Raw genomic sequence first — 15517 nt, forward strand, 5'->3', positions numbered from 1 at the left:
TCTTCAATTTTTGAATTTCTTGTTGAAATTTAATTGTTAAAATAAAATAAGAAAAAATAAAGGAAGACAAAAAAATAATATAATGAAAGGCAATTAAGGATATAAACGGTAAAGTTACATTTTTGTAATAGCATAATTTTTTAAAACAAAAAAAAGAAAGCAGACGAAGAAAAAAAATTAATTAATGTGAAGCCGGATTTTGAAGATTTTTGTTTTCATTAAACTTATTGTAATTTTAAGTGTCGACATCTCTTCACTGAAATTTTATTGAAATCATAGGAAATTGAGAATACGATATTGTAAATTTAAATTTCGGTAAACATTTATTGTTACAATGGAATTTATATTAGATGAAGTTGATAACCGCGACACGATTGACGACACAATACATAAGTTCTTGAAACAAATATGAAAATTTATTCTTGATAATAAAATTTCTATTAGTGCGACCACGCTAAGTTTTAGCTTTTTCCGTACTCTACGCGGTATCCAAGAAGGGCGTCTCTCTGCCTTTTCAAGCAATGAACAACATGCTATAAAGATTGCATATTACGCATAATAAATCAATTTCTTGTATAACTTGATCATGCTAAATGGGAGATAAGTCATAGAATTTTCGAGTAAATTTTCAAGTAAAATTTATTTTTTAAATTTTTCGTCCCTATTCTCCGGCGTGCATTGCAAATTCTTACTTTGCATTATCTGTATTGCTACATAAGTCACGATATTCAACACTTTTAATACCGTATTATTGAATTTCTGAAGTCAGAATTTGTCCCAATTTACGCTGTTACACATTATATAAAACCCTATGTATATCAAAATACAGAAATATTAATTCATTTCTATGGGCATATTTCAAATAAATTGTAAACTAATAAAAAGGAAATTTTAAAGACAAAGTAGATATTTAATTAATGTCATTCAAATCTGAATTGAAAGAATGAAAAGATGTCAAGTTCTTTTGAAATTCTTGTTCATTGTAATACAGAAATGTGTTTGTTTTTCATTAATTGTTGTCATTATCGTATTTAATAATGGAAATTTCTTTAAAATTTTACAAATTTATTGAAGAAATTTTTTTGTTTTTTTTTTTGATATTTCGATTTATTTAATAATTAATCAAGCCAAAATTTAATTGAAAATTATTTTGAATTTTTTTTGTTTGAAATTCTTTAAAAAGAAATCATTTTTATTGCAAAGCAAATAATTTCTTTTAAAGTATTCCATACAATATACATATGAAATGAATAATTGATGTACGAGCGGGAAAAGAAGAATGGAAACGAATAGATGTAAGACATTTAATTAACATTATTTGAATTGTTTGAATTTTAAGGATTTATTTGATAAAGGCAAATATCTGTGTATGGGCATAATGTTAAATATATGTATCTGTATATGTATATTTAAATGTATGTATGAATTTTGTAGGACTTTTTGAAGGAAAATACAAAATCTGTGCAAAAATCGATAGGGGTCAAAAAAACTTCTTTGTTGCATATACAAGTATAATAATAAGATTATTATCAAATAATTATTTAAGGAAAACTTGTGTTCTTTGTCATTTTTTAATTTATGAGGGTTATCCACATTATTTACATTTCATTATTTTTCTCTTTTGTTTTGAGATTAATTGAAATTATTTTAAACAAAGAACCTATGTATTTTAAAGAGGTTTTTTCTTTTTAGCACTTTTCCAAAAAATTTTTGAAAAAAAGTGCTTATTAGTTTCACTCTGTCCGTCCGTCCGTCCGTCCGTCCGTCCGTCCGTCTGTCCGTGTGTCTGTTTACAAAACTTCTACACCCTTGAAGATAGAAAGCTGAAATTTTGTATGTACATAGATCTTTACTAGAAACTTATTTCCGTAGAACAAAATTTTTACCTATCTCCCCTCCTCTAGAAGTTATACCCCCCCAAAACCTTAAAAATGGCCATTTTTTAACTATTTGTTGCAATGAAACCATAAGCATTTTTAAAATTTTGCAAACGCATATAGGCAGCGGCTTGCTTCCCCTAGCGCGATATACTATAGTTAAACTTTAGAAAAACAAAATGGCCGTTCAAATTTACTGTTATTTAAAGTCTTTTTTTTCCAAATTTTTGATTTCGTTTTTCTTCTAGACCCCAGCCTGTAGAAGCTTGAAATTTTAGAGGCTTATAGACATTAACAAATAGTTCATTTCGTTAGAAGAAAATTTTTTTCCATCTTCACCCCCTCTCAAGTTATCGCCTCTTGAAATTTGTAAAATTTGAATTTTTGGAGCCTTATATTTCCAAAACCGCAAACGTTTTCAAATTTCTATAAACATAAAAAGCTAGCGGTAAATTCCGTGACATTAAAAAATATAATTATTTTTCTTAACTCACACAATTAACCCTTAAAATCGAGCATTATGTTAACCCCTCTTTATGTTAATTTTTGCTTTATTTCAAAGACTGCATATATGCATCATCCTAAATATATGCAATCCTAGAAATAGTTAAATATGAATGAAAATAATTTTAATAGTGTGATAGGTATGCATAGACTGTATTTAAAAGCAGAATTTTCGCTTGTTGAAGGGAAAAGTGCTACAATACAAACCATTGGTTTGACCCAACTTTATTTAAAATTCTATTTAAAATTTTTTAAATATTTTTCTTTTTAATTGCTCACAAAGTTTATTGTGAGGTTATGGAATTAAGGTGGCTACTTATTTATAATATTGCTAAATCGAGGTAGTTGTTGTATAGCAGAAGATTTCTTTAAACAGAAGTTTTCCAATTCTTTTATTTAAAAAAGTCTTTTATTTTCACATTTTAAATTTAATTAAGCTACGTTGAATGTTTTAATTGAAATATGCCAATTTCTTGAACTAATTAATCTTATTTTAATATTTTTCTAAGTGATTTAAAATTAAGGACTGAGATACCTAAATTAAGGACTGAGATCTTAAAAAAATCAATTTTAATTAAAAATTACAAAAAGCAGAAAATATTAAAAGTTTTCAAAGTCTGATCTAAATCTAAAATTAAAAATGGTTTTGTATGAAAGAATTTGAATACGAGTATAATTTGGGGTTGTCGTACCTTTAAACTTGAGAGTATTTTTAAATAATTGTAATATTATAAAAGGATTGCTTTAAGAGTAAAAACAAAGTAAAATTAATTGTTATGTAAAGAAAATATATTGCGCTTTGTTCAAATAATTAGGTAGACGATTTAATGTGTAAAACTTTATAAACTTCTTATAAAAATTTCAATATTCCAAAATCTAAAGTTTCACGCAATTTTAGAGTGTGGCAACATTCGATAATCATTTAAAATATATTTTACAAAAACACAAACACTTATTCTATAATTAATTGCAAGCAAGGAAAATATTATGAAAATTTTCTTGAGAGTTCAAAGCATAAGGGAAAAAAATTAATATTTTCGTATTTTTGTGTTGGTGTTTGATAATAATTATTTATGTTGGAGTGTAGTTTGCATATTATACGAATTAATAAAATTTTGTAGGCTGTAACGTTTTCTTTACAATGTCTAAGATAAAAAGATTGACCAAAAATGAAAAATTATGTTTATTTTGTAAGAGGAATACACACTTTTTTTTATTTTCCTGAATTTTTTTTCTGTGATTATATTGAAAGAGTTACCCTCCTGAAACCGTTTCATACTTTGTGACGTCATTATCTATGAATTGATACGAACCCGTTTGTCCGAGTACTTTTGATGATTTTTATCGTTTTTCGAATCAGTGTCAGTTAAAGGTCCAATATATGACCGGAAATTTCATGATGGTTCATTTCATTGAAATGTGGTTTATGCTATTTGTAATTTTAGCGATGCAAACTCGTTGAAAATTTTATTTTTAAAAAATGGCAAAGATCAAGAATTGCTGAATAACGGCATTAATTTAAAATACTTAGCTAATTTAAAATATAAACTTCATGTCGACCTCTTGGCCCTTAATTGTTAGTTGTAAAACAAAATTTTAAACAAAACTTTATTTTTTTCTTCCTTTCTTGTTCATTGCTAAAAAAAGCTGTAGTAGAAAAGTTTCTTGTGTTGGTTACCATTGTGTTCTCATAAAATATGAATCGATTTAGCAGAGGACCCTATTTTTAGTGAAACTCATTCTTGCGATCTCCTGTTTTTTTTTCATTTTTCTTCATTCTTTATGAATGAAAATTTTTATAAATTATTGTTGTAAGTATTCTAAGCTTACGTCAGACATAAAATATCCCTTAGAAGAACAAAATTAATTATCATCGGCAATGTATTTAATAACTGTTAAAAAAATGTGTTGCACAGTGGTATCTTTTTGTCCCCCAAAAATTATATTTGTTATACGATTAATCAACGAAATTTAATCTCGATATTTTTTTTATTCACGGTCACTTTAAAACCATTTAATGATTAGATTTTACGGACACACGCATTCGTATGTACATGTACGTGTTCAATGTTAGAATTGAATTAAAAAGCGGTTATTATCTGTTTAGACTGCTAAATGAAAGAAAAGAGAAAAAAATATTCTAATTTTTTTAATATACGGAGTGAGATTCATTAGACCAAGCAAATATAATATGATTTAGATTAAGATCAGAATATTTTGAAAAAAACAATCAAAATTTGGCAATTATGTGTGTGAATTTGTATTTATAGCGTGATAGTAAATTAAACAACTCGTTTATGATATTAAAATGAAATATGAGAAATACGATATAAGGGTAATTAAAGTAGGAATATACCATAAAAATAGGTTATGAACTAAAAATACACTTATTATATGTTATTTGGTATAGAAATTAAAAACTCAATATTATTTTGAAATATTAAATTTGAATTCTATAATACCATCAGTTTCAGAGTAAATTTTGCAAGTTTTCAATATTTTTTATTATTTGGAACAAAATTTTCGTGTTAAGCTTAGTAAACTAAAAACCTTTAATATTAGTCGGTTTTGAAATTTTTTTTTCCAAAAATATTTCTGTACTAAGATTAAAGTGTGTTGTCATTCCGAATTTTAAGTTTCCCAATCAACTGAAATTTTGATCTTGTGTATTGAAACGAATAAATGAAAAAAATATCCAAAAATTAACAAACCATGTCCAATATTGTTATAGTAAATAAAACCAAAAATTAAGGCACGATATTTTAAAGGGGTTTTTGGAATAAGTTCAATATTGTTATAACACAGGAAAACCATTAACTCGAATTTTGGGTGTTTAATTTTTATGTTAATTTTTATCAGATTTTAAGCAATTTTAAAATTGGTTCCGTTCCGTGACTCGGTTTTCTTGTAATTTCTCGCATTTGGTCACCATAATACCATTTAAGTTTGAGTTTGTTGTCGCGTGAACTAAAGTCGATTTTAGTACGGATTAAGGGCGGGATTTCGGACCAAAAATATGAAAATATTGCTTGTTATGTCTGAAAACTACGGCTACCTGGCTTTGCACCGGAGAAGCAAATATTTCTTAAAGAGTCCTTCTAAGAAAAACCGCATTTACCGACGTTACCGTAAGTGAATGAATTACATACTCGTAAAAGTTCTTCGATATTTTATAAAATTTTAAAGAGTTTTCGTGTGGAAAATTTTTACCGCCCCTTTCACATGTCTAGAATTCTTAAAAATTATTTTGAATGAGTTTGGTTTAATTAGTTTTTTATTTATCAGATATTTAATTCAGTTTGCGTGAAAATTTTTAAATTTTAAATATTTTAATTTTTTCGCTTTTTGTTTGAAGATTATCAAAGCGATTTAGCTAAATTTATTAAATTGTTCCCTCTTTTTAATTATTTCTAGTCAAATATCATTTCGTATAACAGATGACATTTGAAGCTTTTCATTTATCGTTCAATTATGGATTGGACATTTGTTAAAATAATCCTTTGCGGAATTTTGATGTCGCTGGTTTTTGTTACTGAAGAACAGTTTCAAAAAAAGGTAACGCGTAAGAAAACTCATTAGAATATTATTAAATTTTAAGATATTGTAAATTTTTGTTTTGTTTTTCAATAGAAACCAGTATTAAAATTTAGGAATTTAGAAGCTTTTGAAAACAAAACATGGTTTACTAATGTTTCATTTGGTATATCAGCTATTAATAGATATACGAGAGTTGCAAATATTCGTGCAATTCCTTTACGTCCCTTAAAATATTTGGATGTACGTACGGAATTATTTTAATTATACATAATTATGTTAAATCAAATTCTATATAAATTTTAGTTGGAAGTTAATATGTTTAAAAGATTAAGCGGTTGGAAACCATGGGTATTTTCCGGTAATGTAAGCCTTTGCGGATATATGAAAACGAAAAAATTCAATCCCATCATAAATGTCATTAAAATTATATTGGAAAAATATTCAAATATAAATCATACTTGTCCAATAACTGTAAGTTTTAGAATACTGCACAAACAGATAATTAATTCTAATTATTTTGGAATGAAATGAGAAAAGTTTATAGAGTTGAGTGAATGAGAGGAAAATGAATGAAATTCTTTTGTAATTCAGAAAAAAACTAATGGGTTTTAACAAAAATAATTCTAATACTAAAAATTTATACTTTCTTTTTCCAATAGCATGAGATAATTCTGCAGGATATAAATTTAGATGATTTACAATTAGGTGCATCAGTTATTCCAGATGGCTATTATCGTATTGATTTTAATGTTTCGGAACGAAAAATATGGGTAGCCTTATGTAAATTTTACTTTGATGTTAAAGAATAATAATTATGCGAAATAAATTTCAATTGATCAAAATGAAATGATTATGAAAGTATTTTTGTAATTAATTAATTATATTTTGAACAATATTTAAAATTTTTCAATATAAATTTGTGAAATTTTCGATAATGCGGAAGCTATGTATAAATTTTATTGTTTTGATTTGTCGGTAAAATTCAAAGTTTTAAAATTAAGGAAAAGATCATATCGTATAGAATGTGAAATGATGAAGTATGGAATTCAAAATTATAAAAATGTTGGGAGAAATGCTATTCAATTCTAGTAATTGGTTGGTTTGAGATAGTCATTTAATGGATTAGTTGCGTATTTGCAAGTTTAAAAAAACTTTAAACTAATTTTTGTATTTTTTTTCTTCTATTTAATAATAATTTGTACGACGCCTGAATACAAGTGCAAATACATACTGTTCGAACTAACTCCTCTGCACATACTTGGTGGGAATACAAGGAAACTGTTCTCAACATGAGAAGTGTTAAGATTAATAAAAAAATCTTTCAACAGCTTATTTCATTTATAAATTGCACAATTATTTTGGAACTTTATGATACAGTTATCAGGATTTTCATAATTATTAGGTAAATATAAAATTTCAGTACTGCTGTTTTCTTATTTAGACAGAATTTCTAGAAATTTAATAATGTTATTCTTTGCAAATAACAGTTTTAAATGTTAATTCAATTTATCATTTTTAAACTGCTTAATGAAATTACTTTTGCAATTCGCAATAATCGCATATACATATTAAAATCATCACTAATTGGTCTTATACAGCTACATAACAATTTTCATTGTGAAAAACTTTTTAACACAAAAAAGTTTACGAATTAGCGTGTGAAAATCTCATTTCATTTTTTTAATTTTTTAATTTTATCCCGGTTAATATTTTTTGTTTTTACTCATTTAAACCACTACCGATTTTCTATATTACATTCAAAAAGCCACTCTACTTTAAGAATGAGTAAAGTTATTATTTAAAACAAAAAGGATACGATAGGAGAAAAAAAGTAATTTATAATAAAAACAATCAAAATAAAGAAAGGATAATAGGTAAAATTTTTCATCATAAACCAGCATTGTGTCTTATTAGCATAATTGAATTTAATAATCCTTTTTCTTTCATATTAAATAGATTAAGAGGCAAAGATTTGTCTAAGCAATTTTGTTTAATTTTTAGTATAGTCTTAAATTTGTGAAAATATGCAATTGAATGGAAAAATTTGTGAACGAAAAGTTCCTAAGATTCAAAGTATCGCTGCAACATTTTGATTTTTTAAAACCTGCTTTATTTATTTAGATTCCGACATATTTGTAGCCACTCAGAAATATTGTTACTGAAGAAAGTTTTAAAAAATATTTTTCTGCAGACTAAATTTTGGTTACCTGAAAAATTTCTCTTCTATTAATAATTTACGAGGCAACTTGCAAAATTTTGCTGTAATTCAACCCTATTCGAAGGCCTTCTATATGAGATTTTTTACAATTTGTGCTCCTAGAGTGTTTAACAAATTGCCACTTGACATTAGAAGAATTAGAATTTGTAAAACATTCTGAGTTAGGACTACGACTAAGTCTTCGCTTTTTGTTAAAGATTATAATGATGTTGAAAATTTAAAAAAAGGGTATTAGCATAATTAATTTGATTTGAAGACTCTTGATCATTCATATATGAACTAAATTGTTTGCACTGATACTTATATATAATAACTTAATTTATTTTAAGTTATATTTATCTCTTCTTATATTTAATTTATATATTGTAAATTTAGGGGGGTATTCGGCGCTAGACCCTTTTTGGACTATAGAATACTATTATTTATTGCAAATTTTTGGTATTTGAGCGATATTTTATGAAGTTCACCCAGCCATGCGTGTACATCACTATTCATTTAATAAATTAATATACATAATGTAGTTCTAAGACTATTGTGTGTATACTAGTAATTATTTCAAGTTTGAATTTATTTTGGAATAAAGATTTATTGAAATGAAATGAATTGAGAAATTCTAGTAAAGAAATTTTTTAAATAGTAACATAATGTAAACAAATTCCATTGAATTGTATTAAACTTACCAGAATAGATAAACATAGTGTTATTAAAAAATTGATAAGAGTTGTTTATAAACTTATAGATTTTCTAAAATTAATTAAAAAAGGAAAAAAAAATTTTAGCATTTCTTTTGAAAATTTTTACACAGTTTACCCTATAAATTTTAATAGCATTTTTGTCTATGGTATTACGAAAAGATATGTAGGTATTAAGAGAAAACCACAAAATCGAATGAATTAAATTAAATCTAATCTTTTGTATACACCTATAAAGTAGTTTAAAAATTATTTTTTTTTTACTCATGTAATCCCCTTTTGTACATCGTACTTAATGTAATTCTAATATTGTCAATGAAAATTTAATCGATTTTATAATACGTATGGTACCTACGTACATGTAGAATATAAAAAAAAACGACACTAATCTTATTACTCTATATAACTTAATTCTTTTACCTTTATGCTTATGCAATATTGTAGTTTACTTACATTATTACTATAGCTACATTTTATTATAAAAATATAAAAGTTTATTCATTTACCTGAAATGATGCTGTAAATGCAGAAACAACTTCATAAAGTCTTTCCCATGGATGTCCTGGTTCTGGCCTGAATGGCGTCAATATATATTGAAGGCCAAGTAATGGTACTAATAGTAAAGTTGCCCTGTTCCCCAGCAAAGAAAAAAGAACAAAGAAAATATTTAAAAAATAATTTAAAAAAGTTCATTATTACTTAAGAAAGAAAAAAGTCAATATTTTTTCAAAAAGGAAATTAATTAAAAAAGAAAATTGCAACCCCTTGCAAGGAGTAATGCAAAAATGTAAGAAAAAAATTAAGGCGTAAATGAAAAAATTAAAGAACAGGAAAAGAACTTTAGTTAATATGAAATTTTTTTTTTTCAAAAAGGATAATTATTAATCGATGAATTTAAAAAAATTAAGAAAAAAAAAAAAGGATTTTGTTTTTTTTTTTTGGAACGGATTCAATAAGTTTTTAAAGATAAAGAAAAAACGATCATCCCTTAAAATTTTTTAAATTAAATTTCTAATTCTTTAATAAAAAATATCTGATTTTTCTCTGCGAAAAAATTTAATTTATTTTTAATAAAAATTTAGAGGATTCTTAAATAAATTTTATTGTTATCAATAAATTTTTGGGTTATCAATCGAAAAAATAATAACATTCTAAGTGCTCTCTTTTCTTGTTATCGATTTTGAAAACAATCCAGTTTTGTAGTTTTGTCTAGAAATTTCTATTGAATAATTTATTACTAGCTCACAATCTTATACATACAATGTTTTAAAATGAAATTATGTTTCAAATTTATTAGAGAGAATTCTTATAGTTTCCTTTGCATGCACGTCCTTTATATACTTAAGCAATTGTACCCTTATGCACTTAAATTAATAAGATGCTGTGTTATAATACTATAGAGGGATATTGTAAATAAAATTGTTATTTTCAAAAAAAATTTTTATTAATTCAAAAATATTTTACAAATTGAATCGCTTGATAATTTTCCAAAACTCCAATTTCTCTAATATTTTAATGTTAAGAAGAAACTTTATTTGTATTCAAATTGAATGAACTTTAATTTTTGTCAAAATATTTTACCTAGTATATAGAATATTCATAAGGTTATTCGCATTCTGTCGTTTCCAAATCATTCTTAATTATACGCCTCTCTGATACAGAACGGAGTTATATTTAAAATTTTAAGAAATAAAAAAAACGGTCGAGATTGATTTCAAAGCCCGTAACTTGGAGCCCGTTGTATTGTGAACATTGCTTCCGCACAAAATTTTACCAACTCTGTTTAAAAGATTCTATACAATCCTATACTATAGCAATCAATTTAGATGCGAGATTACCTGCATATTACGTGCCCAATATTCCTACTTTATCGCACTTGCGGGCTACAACATTAAAAATTGTTTCATAACTTAAATAGTTTATCAATGCACTTATCCCTGCATTACATTTCACAAATTAGTTTTCTGTGTGTTTTCGTTATCCCATTGAAATTATCTGCTGGATTTTCTTATACACCAACTGTAATTAAAACTGTAAATTCCTAATCACTTTGTTCATTCAAATGCTCTTTCAATCTTGTGGTTACTGATCTGTTCGTTTGGCCTATCACGATATATTTTAGCATCAGCTAAACGAAGAGAAAGTAGCAACAAAATTCGTTTAAGACATTATAGTAGTGCCGATGGTTATTTGAAAAATAATATCGTTGACAGTATTGTTTGTGTATCAAAACACTTTGTTTTAAGAGGATTTTTGCGTAGTTTACATATAAAAGTAAATTTAAAATGTTCAATTGTGTCTTTTAATATAAAAGCTTTAGGTGTTGTAATAACGAAAATGAAAAACAAAATGTCTTTTAAGTTTTATATTTTACGAACGCCTTCTCTTTTTTCTAATGAAAAAAATTATTGTAAAACATTTTATTATTTGAAAATTACGCCTTTAAGTTATTTAAATTTCTATTATCCTTACTTATTACTGGATATTATGCTTCATATTGAATTTGAAGACAATTAAAATATATGCAACAAAGTTTTACATTTATATAATGTCCACACTAATACCAAATAAAACCAAATAAAAAAATATTAATTTTAAAATTTTAATTTTTTCTTTTATTTTATCTCATTTCATGTCATTTACGTATTTCTCCCCCGTTTCAAATGTAAAATCATTATAGCTTTTTTCAACATATTGTATTACATGTGACTTAACAAAAATGTAGAAGACATTTTATTCGCGTTCTTTATAATCCTTTATAAAAGGACAACAATAACGCATGCAGTTGCCGTAAAATAAAAATGAAAAACGTTGAAAAATATTAGTAGCAGAAGATAAAATTGAAATTTTTATAATATTCTAAAAATAATTTTTATTGTTCCAGATTGCATTGCATTTTGTTCTAAGATATTTCCCTCCATTTTCATTTTAATATGCGAAGAAAAAAAAATTTATAGGTTTTTCACAGTTGCTACAATAACAAGAGTAATACAAAACAATAATAACTTGTTTATGACTAGGTCCATAAAATAGAACAAATTTTTCAAATTGAAATGTGATATCATTATTCAAGAACAAAAAAAAAAAAGAAAAAAAATGGCAAAACATAGAAGAAGGAGAAGGAATTGTTTTCTGTTTCTCTCATTAAATTTGAAAAGTCATAAACATGTCAGTAAGATTTTTTCCTATATTTCTCTATTCTACATACGAAAGTAATATTAGTGAAATGTTATGAGTTTATAAAATTACATATACAGTGACAGGAAAACAAAGACCGGACAAATTAATCAATTCCTTCATTTTATGCAAAACAGCGAAAAATATACTATTGCAATTATCTAGTTTTGACCATAGAATAATTGGGTCTACAAAAAGCCAACTCTAACTTTCTTCATATTCATACATTCTGAATTAAAATAACATTCTTCTAAAATTCGTTGAACATTGGGTGTAATAGAGTAAATCTAAAGTTTTTCATATATTACTTTTCGAATTTCAATTTAATCGACTAAAGTAATAATATAAGATCTTTATAATCTTACAGCTGAAGTAGCTATCTCTTTATATAAAATTGGAGCTCATTAATTCAAAATCTACAATAACAACAATTTTTTTATGAGCGGTATTAATTTTTAAAGAAATATTTGATTTCCAAAAAAAATTTTCATATCTGTTATACATTATAAAAAATCTGTTATACTTAATATATGTACGTATAATAACTACAATTTTAATTGTATAAAAATATAACTATAAATATAAGAAAATATTTTTACCTAAATGCCTGTAATACTGTATTTGATGGTCCATTTGATTGTGGTCCCGCTGGTGCTCGTAATTTTAATAGAAGAACTCTTACTATATTACACAAGAATACTAAATTTAATAGCATTGATATGCATACAGGTACTACTAAAATATTTGTTTGTGGAACATCGGTGCTCATCCAACAGCTATATAAATATAAATACAAAAAATTTTTTTATTAGAAAATGTTATACATATGAACATTGTTAGATATTATGTACAAAATATTGAGAACAATGCAAGTTCATAAACATTTTTACATATAAAATGCTTATATGTATATGTACACGTTATACTTCTAGTACTTATTTAATTTTATATACAAACATGAAGTGGATGTTACCAGTTTTGAAGTAATTTGGAAGAAACTTTATTAAAAAGTACTATATAACAGTTTTTTTGATAGTTAAGTTTTGATTTATAATTTTTTCATTAGTTGTTTTGAGTATCTTTTGGATTCAATTTTAATTGCCTACTTTTTGGGTGTACGTATTTAGTGAATCCTGAAGATTTTTATTATTTGACATTTAAGACTGCATCAGCGGTAAGAACTCAAAGGACGGTATTTTAAATTGAATAGAGGCAAGTCGACCTTTGATCAAAATGAATTACATAAAATATTTAACACTTTCTGAAACTTTTTATAGATAGTTTTATATTTTTGCGTTTAAAAAAATGAAAGGACAATACTCTTTATATAATATTATAAAAAGTAAATGTTTGTTATTACTTGGATTTCCTCAACTTAATTTTTAAGGGAAAAGCTCTTTTAAAACATTTTAAAAGAAACAAAAATTAAAATGTTACTCTTGTTTCACTTGTGTTATGCTAAATCTATAACAGAGAACAATTTCAATGAATTAAATTCAGCATTCAGTAAATTTTTGATATCTGGTAACATTTATTTCAAGTTTGTTCCTACTTATGCTTACATTGTACACAAAATCAACAATATATATAGATGTATTAATATAATATTTATATATACATTTTATAACAAAGTCAATAAAACTTACTGGATTTTATCAGCTGGATTAGATGATAAACCTCTTGCTAAACCATAAATAAAAATGACAACAGCTGGTGATGTCCATCCAAATGCAATCAGCCATTTAACTAATTTTTGTTCAGATATAAAAGCAGAAACTAGAACTGTATGCAAATAGAATCCTTCACACAACATACATGCATAATTTGTTAACAGGAAATAATGTAAAACTAAATGAAGCATAACACATCCGGCCTTCATTTCGTTTTAAAAAAGAAAAACATAATTTTTTTTTTTTTACACAAATTTATTTGTAGTTGTAGTTGGATTTTTTTTTTGTTTTTTCAATTTTCATATCGTAGAACAATTTAGATGTCGTTTGTTTTTTGTAGTTGTTGTTATCGTGTTATTTGGTTTTTTGTCCATAAAATTCCATTTATCGTTGTGTGTATAAATTTGTTGGTAATATTATCATATTATAAAATTTGCATCAGCCATAATATTTAAAAATGTAGGTTAATCGATTTGACCAAGTGAATATCCAAAGAATCAAACAAAAGAAATTTAAAGCGTATTCGGTATTTTTTCACATATTCAATTTAAAATACAATAATGGTGGTCCGCATAAACGATGTAAGGAAATAAGAAATGATGTCAGCATGAAATTTAGAAATTAGAATAAGAAAGAAAATTTTAAAAAAAAATTTATAGGTATTTTATTTTAAGTGAATTAATTTAAAAAATTACAAATGTTATACTAGGAAAGTACAAGTAATTGAGCTTAATGACAGTTAAGCAATTAAATGCGGTCGTGTTCTACAATGTACTACAATTACAAAGAAATTGAAAAAACTCAAAGAAAGTTTAGTTAGTTATAAGCAGGATAAATGTTTAAACTTTTTTAAAGTTAAGCATTTTTAATAAATTTTTCCAAAGCATATTGCAATTATCACAACTTAATAAGTTTTAATAAAACTATATAGGGAAAACAGTTTGATAGCTAGGGTTGAGAGCTTTGAACAATTTTTAAAGCAATTTTCGAAAGAGAATTTAAGCTTATAAATAATGAGTATGAATATAACTTGAATTATTCTATTAGTTCATATTAGAAATATATTTCATTGAATATTGGTTTTTTTGTTTTTTATCTGAGAGCAGATGTAGACCTGTTACAAAATAGATTTTTGTTCGGTTTTCACCACATCAGAACAACGTTCAGAGTAAGAAATTTGTTTTCTCTTTTATGAGATCTTATTTTGTTATATCAGAGGTCGAAAATTACAAAATTTTTCAATTAGACTAGAACACCATCTAACAACTCTGAATTTGTTCATATTCTATCATATTCACAAATAAATATTATAATTCGCCTCATCCTGCTATGTTATGAACTATTAAAATAAAACAATTCTTGTGACATAATTATTGAGTGACGCAATATGAATTTGAAAATTCCGAAAAACAAATATATGTTATTTAAATGGAAATCACGAAATTATAGTATTGAATTTAAGTGCAAAATTTTAATTTCAAACAATAGCTCCTACTATAGCACTCCATTTTAAGCGTATAGCTTTATTTATTCTGCAAAGAAGAAATACTAGCTATGAAACAGAGAAGAAATAGAGTAGAAAAAAAATTAAAAGTTCAAACATTGAAATAATTTATACTTACCCCACTCTCGCTTAATGTATCGGGATCCGTAACCACTATACGATACCACATAAGCCATAATGAATTATTACCAGCAAATGTTGTAAATAAATTCATATGTAATGTTATCCTTGCACATTTTAATGATCTGAAATTTAAAACATTTCTAAATTTGAAATCAATATGTCTGTTTTTTTTAATTTTCATTCTAAATGGTCATTATATTGATGATGCTATAATT

The 15517-nt window shown here is 25.4% G+C and overlaps 1 protein-coding gene across 4 annotated transcripts in view; it reads right to left on the reverse strand.

Annotated features, from left to right (window-relative positions):
- The window catches only part of LOC129611068 (calcitonin gene-related peptide type 1 receptor), a 58289-nt gene that overhangs the window by 22423 nt on the left and 20349 nt on the right, over positions 1-15517 (reverse strand). For 3 of the 4 annotated variants that reach the window (XM_055523997.1, XM_055523996.1, XM_055523995.1), the window contains exons 5-8: positions 15298-15442; positions 13652-13878; positions 12605-12781; positions 9335-9458 (exon numbers count right to left, since the gene is read on the reverse strand). In XM_055523997.1, coding sequence (XP_055379972.1) covers positions 9335-9458; positions 12605-12781; positions 13652-13878; positions 15298-15442 — 673 coding nt within the window. The remainder of the gene's footprint in view (positions 1-9334; positions 9459-12604; positions 12782-13651; positions 13879-15297; positions 15443-15517) is intronic. The other variant, XM_055523998.1, reaches the window with a different exon arrangement.

Source organism: Condylostylus longicornis, unplaced genomic scaffold (assembly GCF_029603195.1).
Source record: "Condylostylus longicornis isolate FDR11 unplaced genomic scaffold, ASM2960319v2 ptg000048l, whole genome shotgun sequence".
Taxonomy (NCBI): Eukaryota; Metazoa; Arthropoda; class Insecta; order Diptera; family Dolichopodidae; genus Condylostylus; species Condylostylus longicornis.